The sequence below is a fragment of the Rutilus rutilus genome (assembly GCF_951802725.1).
Source record: "Rutilus rutilus genome assembly, chromosome: 17".
Classification (NCBI taxonomy): Eukaryota; Metazoa; Chordata; class Actinopteri; order Cypriniformes; family Leuciscidae; genus Rutilus; species Rutilus rutilus.
Genome location: NC_140230.1, coordinates 27,020,551 through 27,033,907, shown reverse-complemented (window position 1 = coordinate 27,033,907; position 13,357 = coordinate 27,020,551). Strand labels below are relative to the sequence as shown.

General features: G+C 35.1%; 1 protein-coding gene across 1 annotated transcript; it reads left to right on the top strand.

The window, feature by feature from the left end:
• Window positions 1-470: 470 nt before the first annotated feature.
• Window positions 471-12,122, top strand: pnp4b (purine nucleoside phosphorylase 4b). The gene is made up of 6 exons (XM_084385637.1): window positions 471-603; window positions 1,432-1,604; window positions 5,379-5,482; window positions 9,647-9,822; window positions 9,926-10,116; window positions 11,644-12,122. Exons 1-6 carry the CDS (start codon window positions 581-583, stop codon window positions 11,892-11,894), a joined length of 918 nt encoding a protein of 305 aa, XP_084241763.1. The 5' UTR covers window positions 471-580; the 3' UTR covers window positions 11,895-12,122.
• The last annotated feature ends 1,235 nt before the right edge of the window (window positions 12,123-13,357 follow it).

The following is a 13,357-nucleotide window of genomic DNA, read 5'->3' as shown; positions in this document are numbered from 1 at the left end:
GTGGGTAGACAATGAGTGATTATTTTCTCAAGCTAATGTCACTGTAAAAATGCAGCTTTATACAGAACAAAATATTTGTTTAAGTTTCCTTAAGTCAGAACATTACCTCTTGAAGAGATAGTTCATAGATAGTTGTTTTGTGTGTGTTTTGAAGAAAAAAGTCAGAGCCAAGATTGGATGGTTGAGTAAATGATGACAGGATTTTTAATTTTTAGGTGAACCATCACTTTAAGACCCATAATCTAAGTGATAGTTCTCAACCCATTTTTAGTTACCAGTAGATCTAACATAAAAGACAGTGCATAATAGCCTCTACACTATAGCTTTTTTCACGGTTGTCTGCATTTTGAGTAAATTGCATTTATTTTAGTGTCTGAAAGTAAAGTTTCTCAGGGGACAGGGTCATATAATTTCTTGGAAAGGATTATTTCCTGCTCTCACCATTAATGCAGCCAATGAGACGAGACCTTATAGTTCTTTGAGGGGTTATTCTAGGCTGTATCTTTCTTATCTGTTCTCATAGAGCAAGTGCACACTTTTTCCAGGTGCTGTCAGCCTGTGACTACTTGTGACTGAGATCATGCACACCAAGGAAAACTCATGGTAAATTTTAGTTTTATGTCATTGATATATACTATACAATGAGTAAAGGAACATATTTGCTGAAAACATATTTACATTGTCTGTTTACTTAAAGAGTTGATAAGAGTTGTAATTTGGATTCACATCTGTTATCTTAGAGTAAGATCCTTTATGCATTTAATCAAATCAGTAAGGCCAATAAAAAATATCAGCTCTGCCAAACACAGCTGAGTCACAATATGAAGACTATGCAGAATTATCTTCAAATGAGATGCAAATGAAATAGAGCCTTGACAACTGCATGCTGTAAATTTGCGTTTATGACTCATCAAAACTGCTTTTAGAAACTGTAAATGTGTCCACTGTTTGCATTTTCACTGTGATTGCTACTAAGCTTTTTACCTTTTGTGCTTTAACCACATTACGCCAGCTTTATATTCTCAGCTTTTTTGCTACCAGCATATTTTTAACTATCAAGAGGGTCTCTGTGGTTTCATTTATGTTAGTTAATTTCCTGTGTGCTATGCCATTATATTTCCATAACTGACTCCGGAAATCTTGGGATGTAATAAAAAATGATGAAAAATTAATACAGTGAAGGTTGATTGTTCTTACATTATGGTGGAATTTAATGTCAAAGATATATGGTGTAGTGATATCTGATCATGATATGATGTTGATATTGCATAAAAATGTCTTGATGATCTTCGAAAGATTATCATGTTTCTCATTGTAAGCATTGGCTGATAATCAGATGATTGTTTATTTGCACTTTGTATCTTATCAGACACAATTTGAGCAATTATCAATGTGACCTGTTCTAATGTATCTTTCTTTCTCCCGACTCAGCTGCTGTTCCTTTGATGACTGCAAACTGACTACAGAATGGCTGCTGAGCAGGACGAGACACAGGCCAAAGATAGCTATCGTGTGCGGCTCTGGACTGGGACTTCTTGCAGACAGTGTCTCAAATAAACAGATCATCCGCTATGAGGACATTCCCAATTTCCCAGTGAGCACAGGTACCGGATTCATGGAAGTGTATCAGAGCTGAATACATTTCTTTCTTGCTCCTCTCTTTCGAAAGAAACAACCCTCATAGCAATGCTACACAATACATTTTAGTTGGCATATGCAGTAATAAAGCAAAGGATGAAGTCGGTGGATGTTCTTATGTTAATTTACATAGTGTGGTAATTTCAGTCAGCATGTTGAGTCTATAAAATGCCACTAGACAGATACAGGAGTTGTTGGAGGGAATCTGAAAGCACAGAGGTTTTCATTCTGTCCCTCATTGTATTGTATGGTTAACAAATTATGCCCAGCTCCTGGTAATATGAGCTACAAAATGAATAACTACTGCCTATGAATAAAATATTATGACTGGAGCAAAAATAGCCCCTAATATCTGCCACAGGGAGTTATGATATCTTTGACAGGTTTAAATATTAATATGGTGAGGTGAATAATCTTGGGAAGTGTTCAGATGCATCAAATGATATTTGCACTACCTGTAGTGTGTGTGTGTGTATGACGGATGGCTGAAGAATAAGAGCCCTTGTAAATAAGGGAAAGTATAATAAGGGTCTTAGAATCCATTTGTGTTGTCATTCTTTGTCTAATCCACTTCATAATTTAAATTCGCTGGTTTATGGAGACTAACAGAGAAATGACTGACAGTTTGAATAATGAGAATGAACTATGGATGCTCTGTGCTCATTTTTTAAATAATAAATTCTTCACATTGCCCATTGCATCATTCATATAAATCAGCAAGTGTCAAATCAAAATCAAATCAGTCAAAATATGGACAAAATAGACAATATACTCACACATAACTGCTACAGGTAGTAAAAGTCATTATAGTATACAATTATAATATTAATATGATTATACTTAATTATTCATATTGCATTCAAGTGCATATTATTATTATTTTGTATATTTTTTATTATATTAATCTATATATATATATATTAGACAGATTAATATATATAAAAAAATTATAATAATACATATTTTGAAAGTTAAACAGTGTGTATAAATACACTGTATAACTTTCAAAATATGTACTTCTTGAATATGTCACTAATTTTTCATTAAAACTAATTTCGATAATTAGTCATTTTTAAGCATTACTAAATTTATCTCAGAACTGTTCTCATTACACTCACTGTTTTGTCAATTTGTGACAATCTGATTTTAAAAAAACTCAGGCGGCATGCACTGAAACGTTCATTTGCTCATTCATTTTTACAATGTTGCAGGAAATACATTTCACGGTGAGTGTAATAAGCCCCCTCTCTGAATGAGTTTTTTTCTCAGAGCCATTCATCAATGCTCGTGCAAGAAAAGAGGAATCGGCCCCTGGAAAAACAGAGCTATTATTCCAGCAGAACCTCATTACGCTGCAGGTTTTAGGGCCAAACACATCTCATCGGCCAAAATTCAAGGTTATATTTACATAAGCTTATAGTCACTTGGCTCAGTCGGCCTGTTCACATGTCAAAGTAAGTTCCTGAAGCCACAAACAAACTGCAGCCTCCTACTGGCTCATAACGTTAGAAAACAATGTTTGCTCCACCTGTTCGTACACTAATGATACACAATCAGTCTCACTAATGCCATTCTTGATGACGTCAGCAGTCATCCCTAAGCAGCAGGTATTCGCTTTTTTAAGATTGTTGAATGAGCAAAGTGAACATACAAATGCAAATCAATGAACTTCTAAATACAGCCAAGCCAGCATGATCTCTTCGATTTGGAGACAGTCATTAGTCAGTTAACGCCATATAATAGAAAATGATTAGATGACATCTGTTATCAATGGCAGCATCTGACCTTTTATTTGCACATTACAGAGAGGTTTCGCATTAGATGAATAACCCCTTAGGTAGACGTAATATATTAGGGAGAGAGCAAAGAGTACATTTTTTACAGCAGGAGGTTCTTTACTGGGGAGAGACAGCTTTAGAGCCCAATACATTGCATTTTTATTATTAAGAAGCTTCATACATCACACTGTGGTAGAGTCATATTTATTTATTTTTCACAGACTAAGGACCAAATTTAGTATGCCAAACTTGGCATTAAACAAAAACTACTTACATGATTTACTTAAGACTTGCAGTGAAAAATTAGAGATGGAAATGTGTGGACAGTTGTTTTTTGCACCTGACCTTATTTCATATGCATTTGTTGGAGTTTCCCTTTCAGTTTCAGAGTTTATGGAGAGTATTTAAATAAATCATGCCACGTGAGGTTTGCGGTAGTCTATTTGAGCCATTATTTAACACCCAAAAAAGCATTTCTTAACCCATTTTGCGCTTGCCATGGCTGCGTTAATTTACCCTGATTAGTAAATCTGGCCCTAAATTGTTTTGTAGAGTTTGTCGTTCTTAGTTATGTGATATGCTGCAATTACAATGTGTCTCCCTTTATCCTTTACCTCCAAAAACGTTGCTCTCGTGATATTATCTCCTCAAGTTGGTATATTTGGATATATATATATATATATATATATATATATATACAGTGCAATGCATAAGTGAATACACCCATGCTAAAGTTGACTAAAAGGAGGAATAAAAAATCATATTTTGGAAATTGAAGTTAATGCCTTAATTTAAAAAATTAGGAAAAATCCAACCTTTAAGGACACCAATTTTCTTTGTGAATGAATAATGTATCGTAAATAAATAAATGTTCTTCCTTAAAATACATGGTGCATAAGTGAGTACACCCCTATGTTAAATTCCCATAGAGGCAGGCAGATTTTTATTTTTAAGTATTTAAAAAAAATTTTTTTAGGATACTATGCATCCTGATAAAGTTCCCTTGGCCTTTGGAATAAAATAGCCCCACATCATCACATGGCCTTCACCATACCTAGAGATTGGCATGGAGTACTTTCCATAAGATCATCTCTCAATGCAAATCAAACTAGCTATTAGGCTAACTGAAATAAAACCATGCCAATCTCTAGGTATGGTGAAGGCTATGTGATGATGTGGGGCTATTTTAATTCCAAAGGCCAAGGGAACTTTATCAGGATGCATAGTATCCTAAACAAAAAATAAAAAAAAATACTTAAAAATAAAAATCTGCCCGCCTCTATGGGAATTTAACATAGGGGTGTACTCACTTATGCACCATGTATTTTAAGGAAGAACATTTATTTATTTACGATACATTATTCATTCACAAAGAAAATTGGTGTCCTTAAAGGTTGGATTTTTCCTAATTTTTTTAATTAAGGCATTAAGTTCAATTTCCAAAATATGATTTTTTATTCCTCTTTTTAGTCAACTTTAGCATGGGTGTATTCACTTATGCATTGCACTGTATATATACATAACATATTGCGGTTCAACACACTGTTTTGCATCATTTAAGAATGTGCAAATTCTTAGAAGAAATTCTTCTAGAATGATCATTTTTATCAAGCTTGTATATTTCAGTTCAATAATTTCACTTAAATGGCAATGCAAATGACCTATTAATTGTCATTTAAGTGAAATTACTTAACTTAAATATACAAGCTTTATAAAAATGATAAATCTAGAAGAAAATTTCTTTTTGCATCTGAACTCTTCATATATATATATATAAAAAATTACAATTACAATTACAATTTACAATGATTGTAAATCATGATGATGATTTTATATATATATAATTAAAAAAAATATATTATAATTTTTTTAATAAAATATTAATATGGTATATACATTATATTATACAAAAAAAAAGAGTAAGCATGTTTTTCACCGATATGTTTGTCTCTTTATGCATAGTTCCTGGTCATGAAGGGCGCCTGGTGTTTGGTCACATCAAAGGCGAGTCCTGTGTCTTCATGCAAGGAAGGTTCCATCTGTACGAGGGTTACTCATTGTGCAAGGTGAGCTCAAATACACAGTTTGATGCCTCTATTGCAGGTGCTACCACAGCCATCTTGTTGTTTATCTTGCCCTTAACTGATTTAACTTCATCTTGCCTTTCGATACGGTTCTTAGCTGTATCCATTTATAATACTTACAAGCACAGTGGTTTCTTTACTTGAAGTAAAAGCTATATCACAAATCCCGTTTTTGTTTACTCTGTGGCATCAATGTCGTGTAAAGTAATGTGATGTGCGTTTCAAGCAGTGGCCTTGGTTCTTTTTAGCATCACCTCAAGGACAAGTAAACTCATTGTTAACAGCTCCTATTTGTTAAAACAGAGAGGAGCTGTTGCCTCCAGTATGGGTCATTAACTTTATCTGTCCCAACCAGGAGATGCATGAATACCGAGGCTGAATGCTGAGAAAGCAGGTGTGGAGGAGAAACAAACTGCTCACTGCTCTTGTCACTCTCGTATCAAAGCAGTTCATTGATAATATTCAGCTTGCTCTCGTAGTCCTTTGTGAACAGGAAAACAGTTTTGTTCCTTTAAAAAGGATCTGAATGCATTAGCATGTTGATATTAATCATGAATACATTTTCACATCGGTTAAAAGTCCTTGTTAATTTATAAGTTTTCAAATGTTAATTTACCCCGGAGTTCAACCAAGCAGCATGATTTGTGTGAGCTCTTGGCTTTCTCTCCATCAAAGTCTGCAGGGGAATAAATGATCTGTTGCACATGGGGCCAGAGAGCCACTTTTTACTAATTTACCAAGGAATCTGCAACCTCTTGCCCTGGAGTGGGACTGTCACTGTAATTGCAGCCCTGACAGCATGACACAATGCATTACAATCAGTTGTCATGGCCACCATGCCCTCTACAGCCAGCCAAAAGCTTTTTAGTCTTAATATGAGGCTGGGGCATTAAATCCATCATCCCCCTGTATTATCAAACTCGAGCTTTTCACAGCACTATTATGTATTTAATGTCTTAATGGCTGTGGCGCATAAACACACACTGCAGCCCAATTTGCATATCTGTCCTAAATAGGATGCAGGAAAACAATTCGCGTGTCAGATCAAATCAGGCAGGTGTTAAAAAATAGTGAGGCAAATGTCCCTGTTATAGTATTTTATGATGACATTTTCACCCATGACATTACCAGCGCAACATCCTAACATTTGGGCGAAGCATTGGGTACATATTTTTTTTTTCATTTGCTGTTTCTATTAAAAAAAAATGACAAGGATTGAGCGGAAGAACCTGCCATAGCATTGGGAATCTAATTATGTATTGTAAGGCAGGGCTGCCAACTTTTCAGATTAGCCTGGAGTGAGAATTACGGATGGGGTGGTGAGGGGTGATTCAATTCATAAGCTTGCGACTCGATTCTGATCTTGATTCAATATTGATTCATTTGGCTAAATATGAGTAAGAGTAATGAGTAAAAAGCCTATACATTTTTCTTAAGGAATCAAATCTCTCTCAACTAATGCCATAAACATACAGGGAAACCTGTCTGCTGTGGCATTATTATTAAAGGTTAAAAATTAACAACTCATTCTTATATAATTAATATAATGCGATTTTATAATAATGTTATAGCCTAATATTTTTTAACAATATAAGAGTAAAAAAAAAAAAAAAATGATATAGTGTATATATTTAGCAAAATGCTCCTCTTTAGAGTTAATTTTTCTAGCTAACTAACATGTAAAATGGTCATTGATTGGCTTTACGTGACATATTGTTCACAATAAACTGTTTTATTCATGTCTTTCTGCTGTCGAAACACTCATTGAATGACTACATGAGACTAATAGATTTTACTAAGCTGTACTGTATCTTTCAGCGTATGTTCATGTACGTATGTTTACGTTGGTGCTATAAAGAGGAACACAGATACAGCGATCTGTCATGCCACATTTGTTTGAATTTTGTAATAAAAGTGACAGAATTTGAAAGCTGAGACTTTGTTTCATATCAAAAGTAACCTGCTCTGTCGGTGCGTTGTCAGTGTCCTCTTTGCTTAGCAATGTTTAGTCTTTTTTTTTTTTTCATTAATTTAGAAGCTCAACCAATCTGGTTATTAAATCTTTTGTCAAACTGTGACAGCTGGTTTTGTACCTTCAGTCCACTGTTCATTTTGCTTTAGCTGACTCATATCTGTGAGTCACTGTGCAAATCGGTGCCAACTCACTGTATCCTAAAATTGGACCCAACTCATTTCCATTACAGTTTATGATGCAAACTTGCTTTCGTGTTTGCCCTTGGTAACACAAACAGTTATTATGGCTTCTTTAAGTGATCTCATTGTTGTGGAGAGATGTGCTTCGGAGGGTAATTGGACAGTCAAGATTAGTTAGCCCTTCACTGACCTCTGTTTCTCTGCAGCAAGTAAAGCAGCTTTATGGTGTTCAGATGCATTTAGAGGGCTTGTCTCAACTGTACGCATCTCTAGACTGTACTGGGGGGTTTTTCATTCCACTACCCTACTTCTGCGTTCTATTGTTCAGAAACAAAAAGAGAGTTGATAGGTCATTATTGTGTGGCCTCGTAATATAAGTGTCATTGAGCAGTTTAAGCCATCTGATGTTTCCTAATATTTATGCTTTACGTCACTTCACTCAACAGTAAACTGAACTGGCGTGATTTTCATTTCTCTCACACCACAGACTCTCGCACTCTTGTTACAAAAGCAATTGACACCATCTTGCATCTCAGTTACTGATATAGTGGCAATGACCTCAGAGGATTTCTGTATTAATATTACTGTAATATTGTTGCAGCAGTGTTCGTCTTGTTACTTGGCTGAATTGTTTTGTAATTGTATTTGACAAAAAATTTTAACAGAAGTTTTAAGAAACTATACAGGCAAAATCATAAAATAATTTCAATTCACATCAATGTTTCATGCATGTTTTTATTTACATGCAGACTTATACATAACAGAAATCTAACAGATCTAATTTGCATACTACTTCAGTGAATCCGGTGCTAAAAGGACACAGACAGCGCGTGCAAATAGCCTATGACGCAATCATTGAGTGCAATCCATTCTGAAATCCAATCCAATCCAATTCCCTGAAATTGAAATAAATGCCAATTCATGATACAGTCCCAAGACATACAAGATTCTCTTCTTGTTACTCTATAATAGTGCGCATTAATTAAACTGCGGGTGACGGGTAACCTATAATGCAGCACCTATAGACAAATTCTCTGAGGAGAGTTAAATACTCAAATATGAAGCGATTTGATCTCTGAGAGTTTACGTTCCACAAAGAAGTCATCTCTGATTTAAAGGGTACCAAACTGAGGCGTATTTTCTGGTCCACCTCGGCGGCCCGTGTGTGTATATCTGTAATGGCCGTGTTGCTCACGGAAACCCCACACGTCGACCCTGGTTCGTCAGCTGGAGAGCAGGCTGACAGACTGTGACATCCCTCTTGAGATGTGCTGTACTGAGCCCGCAAGTTCATTATTCATCTCCTGCTCACACTGACACCTCCCTTAATGGCTCCCTGCTCTACACTCCCTATATTTATCCCATTTAGAATTACTAAAGCTTATTTAATACCTGCCTAAAACTGTGGTTACCAGGCACTGTGGGGTACCATTGCAAGCATGTGGATATTGTCATACCCACGTGGTCTTCTTAATTTTTTTTTTGTCCAATAGCCTATAAATTTGATCAAATAAATGTGTAAACTTCATCACATATTAATATGTAAAAATATAAATAAATATTAATCTTCTGTTCGTTTTGCTTTATTTCTGTACTGTCAGTTATTTTCTTATCCAATTTTTGAGAAGACTCACCTGCCACATGATATTTTTATTCCATTAAAAATGACTGGACCTGAAGGGGCCATTGTATGGCCAACATGTACCTCTGGTTTCACAGACAAGGCTTAAGCCTAGTCCTGGACTAAAATGCATTTGAGTTGTTTTAACTGAAAGCATATTTTAAGAATCCAGTCCATTGTTTTGTCTCAAGAAACATGCCAGTAATGTTTTTTTTCTAAGGCACGTTTATAAAATCGACTTAAATGTCCTAATTTAACTAAGAGACCTAATCCTCTGTTAAACCAGGCCTAAGTATCATTCATTTAATCATTTAAAAGTGAAAAGTGATCCTGCTGTATAACAGCTTGTGTTTTCTTGGGAATTTTTCCAGGTCACGTTCCCCGTGCGGATCTTCAAGCTGATGGGTGTGGAGACCATTATCGTAACAAACGCATCTGGAGGTCTTTGTCAGGATTTCAAAGTGGGAGACATTATGGTCATTAAGGACCATATTAACTTGCCGGGGTTTGCTGGACAGCACCCACTGTGTGGACCCAATGATGAACGGTACGCAGATAAGGGAGAGAAAAAGGCAGAGTAAAGTGTGAATGAGTGAGAGTTATTATTTTACAGAATTGTGATGGTGCGTGTTCTTTCTTGTCTTCCTCAGATTTGGGATCCGGTTTCCTTGTATGTCTGACGCTTACAGCAAAGACCTGAGGAAATTAGTTTTGGATATCACTACTGAGCTGGGCTACTCCAATTTTGTGCATGAGGGGGTCTACTGTATGGTTAGTGGACCCAACTTTGAGACCATCGCAGAGGCACGCATGCTGCAAATCTTGGGGAGCGACTCTGTTGGTATGTCACAAAGGGGGAAAACTGGCAAAAACGCGTATGAAAAAATTCTGAGCTGCCGCAGGGAAAATGCACAACTCAAGTTGTCAAAAACATTGGAGCACTTTATATGAAACACACTCATCAAAACAACATGACATTTTTATTTCTTATTTTTTTATATTTTCATCAGTGATTTTAATACTGATTTTTTGTCAGAAAATCTGTGTCAATTCTAAACTCTAAACAATTCTATTAGGTCATATTTTTTAAATTATTTACAATCCTTTCTTAATGTATGGTTTTTCATACTCATAAATTACATTGTCCTGAAAAATCGGTTATTGCATGACTACAGTAGTTTGAGGTAAAGTTAATCAATTAGGTGAAATAAATGGTTAAAAATGAAAATAAATCAAAAAGGGGAAAAAATTCCATTCCACTCTTATTAAAACATCCATTAGCATATAGTTGCAATAAGTTATTACTTGTTACAATAGATAATAATAGAAATAAATGCACTGACCCACTTTCAGTTTAAGTGGAAGGTTCTTGGTCAGAAAAAGCTGCAATGTTTAGCAGGGCTGTTATTGTAAAATTAAAACTAAAGCTAAAACTAATAATAAATAATTTTCTATAATTGTGATAATAATATTAATAATAATTGATCATCTTAAACTTAAAATAAAATAAAAATGTTGTTTTGGAAACTAACTGAAATAAAAAATTTGAAGTACTAAAATGACAAACTTATATTGAAATAAATGTATATATAAATATAAAAAGAACTAATAAAAATGCTTATTAGTTCTAGAATATTTTATTAGAACTAAACACTAATGAAAATGTACAAAAAAAATAACAGAAATCACTAAAACTTACTGAAAACCGATAATATAATAGTGAAAGCTAATTCAAAATTAATAAATACTAGTATATAAAGAGGATAATGTAGTTTATAAATAATAAAATTATGCTGCATCAGGTTTCCTCTCTCTGAGGAGTTTGAGTGGTTTAACTTGCTGTTTTCTTTTGTGTGTACTGTGTAGTGCCTCTCCTTTAATCGGTGCTTCAGGAAAATGATAGCTTGTTAATAATGATGTGCCATATTAGCAGACCTGCCGTGCCATATTAACTGATGGAAATTAGGCCCACCCAAAGGGCCAAAGTAGCCCACTTCAATCAATGTGATTATGTTAATCAGTGATATGAATAACTCTCTTGTCCATATGATTGGCATAAACTATACTTACTCCTGGTCCTCTGATGAGTTGAATGATGTCTTAGATAATTGGACTCCGATTACCAAACGACAGCAGTGTGGGTTATGTGCTAAGTAGGCTCCTCTGGCTAGACCGGTCAACAACTGGTTCCTGTGTGCGTCCTCTCTCCTGTGTATACATCAGGACCCCAATAGTCCTCATTAAGTGTTATGCGAGAGTGAGACCCAGACCTGGTCTGCTTTATTAATGAATCACCTACTGCGCCACAACAGAAATTGAATTAAGAGTCTCTCTCTCTCTTTCTCTTTTTTTCCTGCTGCCCTCACAGGCATGAGCACAGTTCCTGAGGTGACAGTAGCCAAGCACTGCGGACTGCGGGTCCTTGGCCTATCACTCATCACCAACAAGGTTTCTCTTGACTACAGTCGTGAGGAGAAAGTGAATCATGAGGAGGTGCTGCAGATCAGCAAGATGAGAGCTGAGATGCTCCAGAACATGCTCATGACCTTCATCGCTCGCTCTCACCAAGTGGAGACCCTCAACAACAACAACAACTGCATCTACTCTAATACCGTCTAGGGTCAATCAAACCAGTTCAATCATGGGCGCTGTGGGAGTCATGTGATTGGATGCAATAGATCTAAAGGCTCTATGTTATGTTTAGCCTTTATCTGGTTGTTTTAAAAAAAAAATCAATGTGAGACCTCACTGTGCTTTTGGAGAGGATGTGATCTCCAGATTGTGATTGTTGTCTTGTTGACTTTTCCTGACTTTTCAATATGAAAATGAAAAAAAATTGTAAATAAACCTCCCTATAGTTGAAATTAATTATTTGACATCTCAATGGGAACATGTTTCAAACCATGTTTATAAGCCAAAAACAACATTCTGTTTCACAAGGTACGGTTCTTAATCTACACGTTAAGAAAAGTCTGTCGTCAATTACTCATCATAGAGTTGTTCCAATTCCAAACCTATAAATGACCCTTTAATAAAAAGGAATTTTCTGTATTGGAATTTTAACAGGTGTCTTACCCATATTTGTGTTGTGTTTTAGAGATTCACAGATTTATTTCTAACAGTGTAAAAGCACAGCAACAAATAGCTCTTGATTGCACATGTGATAAGATTGACAAACTTACTTGGAACTACAAACTTAATACATCCAGTAGGATTTATAGACCAATATTTCAAATAATTGTTACACGCAGTGTCAAACCACACACTGGTTGATCAGTATTTAGCTGTTTTTTCCAATATCCCCTGGTAGATGTAGTGACTACATGCAAGTAAAAAAAAGCATCTACCTCCTCTGACACACATTTAAATCCATAATCCTGTTGATAATTAATAATTTTCTATAGTCCATCAGGATATCTGAGGTTTTCTTGTCATTGTAAATGTTCAGAGGAAGGTAAATTTAACTTATGAAGAATTCCTGACATCAAAATGACTCCTGTCAGAGTGACAGTTAAATGGCATAATTTCCATCCAGCATTAAGATCAACACAAAGTGTTAAACTGAATATAAAAGCTGACTGTAAGCAGGAAGTCATCTAAAAGTTTTCATAAGTGTTTACAACTTAATTATGTATATAGCATTTTCGTATAACCATTTATTGCATCATTGAGTTTTCTATTATTGTGAGCCTACGGACAAAGATTAATTTGTTTTCAAAACAATATGAACCAAACTTTTTAAAAAAATCATACAAAGTGATTTTGCTGATCTTTTTTGACAGATGCCTAATGTTAATAAAAAATGAATCAATCTAAATATTAATGACTAAAATGTTCAGATTAGCAGATTGAAATGATAAATTAGTGCTTTATCTATTTGGTTAGTCTTTTGAGAGCATAGTGACCATGTTAACAAACACTAGTGAATTTGAATTTCCTATCATATGCACGATAGGATCTCTGAAGTGTAGATGAGTTGTTTATGTGCAGGTATTTATGCGATAATGTCAGTTACGGTAAAAATACTAGCTTGGGTCAAACTATTTTGAAGAACTCATAATTTACTTTCATTTTTGCTCTTC

What these genes read in the sequence shown, in the direction of transcription:
- pnp4b (XM_084385637.1), top strand. Translation starts at nt 581, where the DNA reads ATGCACACCAAGGAAAACTCATG. An exon ending in AGGGTTACTCATTGTGCAAG is followed by an intron (nt 5,483 to 9,646) that starts GTGAGCTCAAAT and finishes GAATTTTTCCAG; the next exon opens with GTCACGTTCCCCGTGCGGAT. An exon ending in TGTGGACCCAATGATGAACG is followed by an intron (nt 9,823 to 9,925) that starts GTACGCAGATAA and finishes TGTCTTCCTCAG; the next exon opens with ATTTGGGATCCGGTTTCCTT.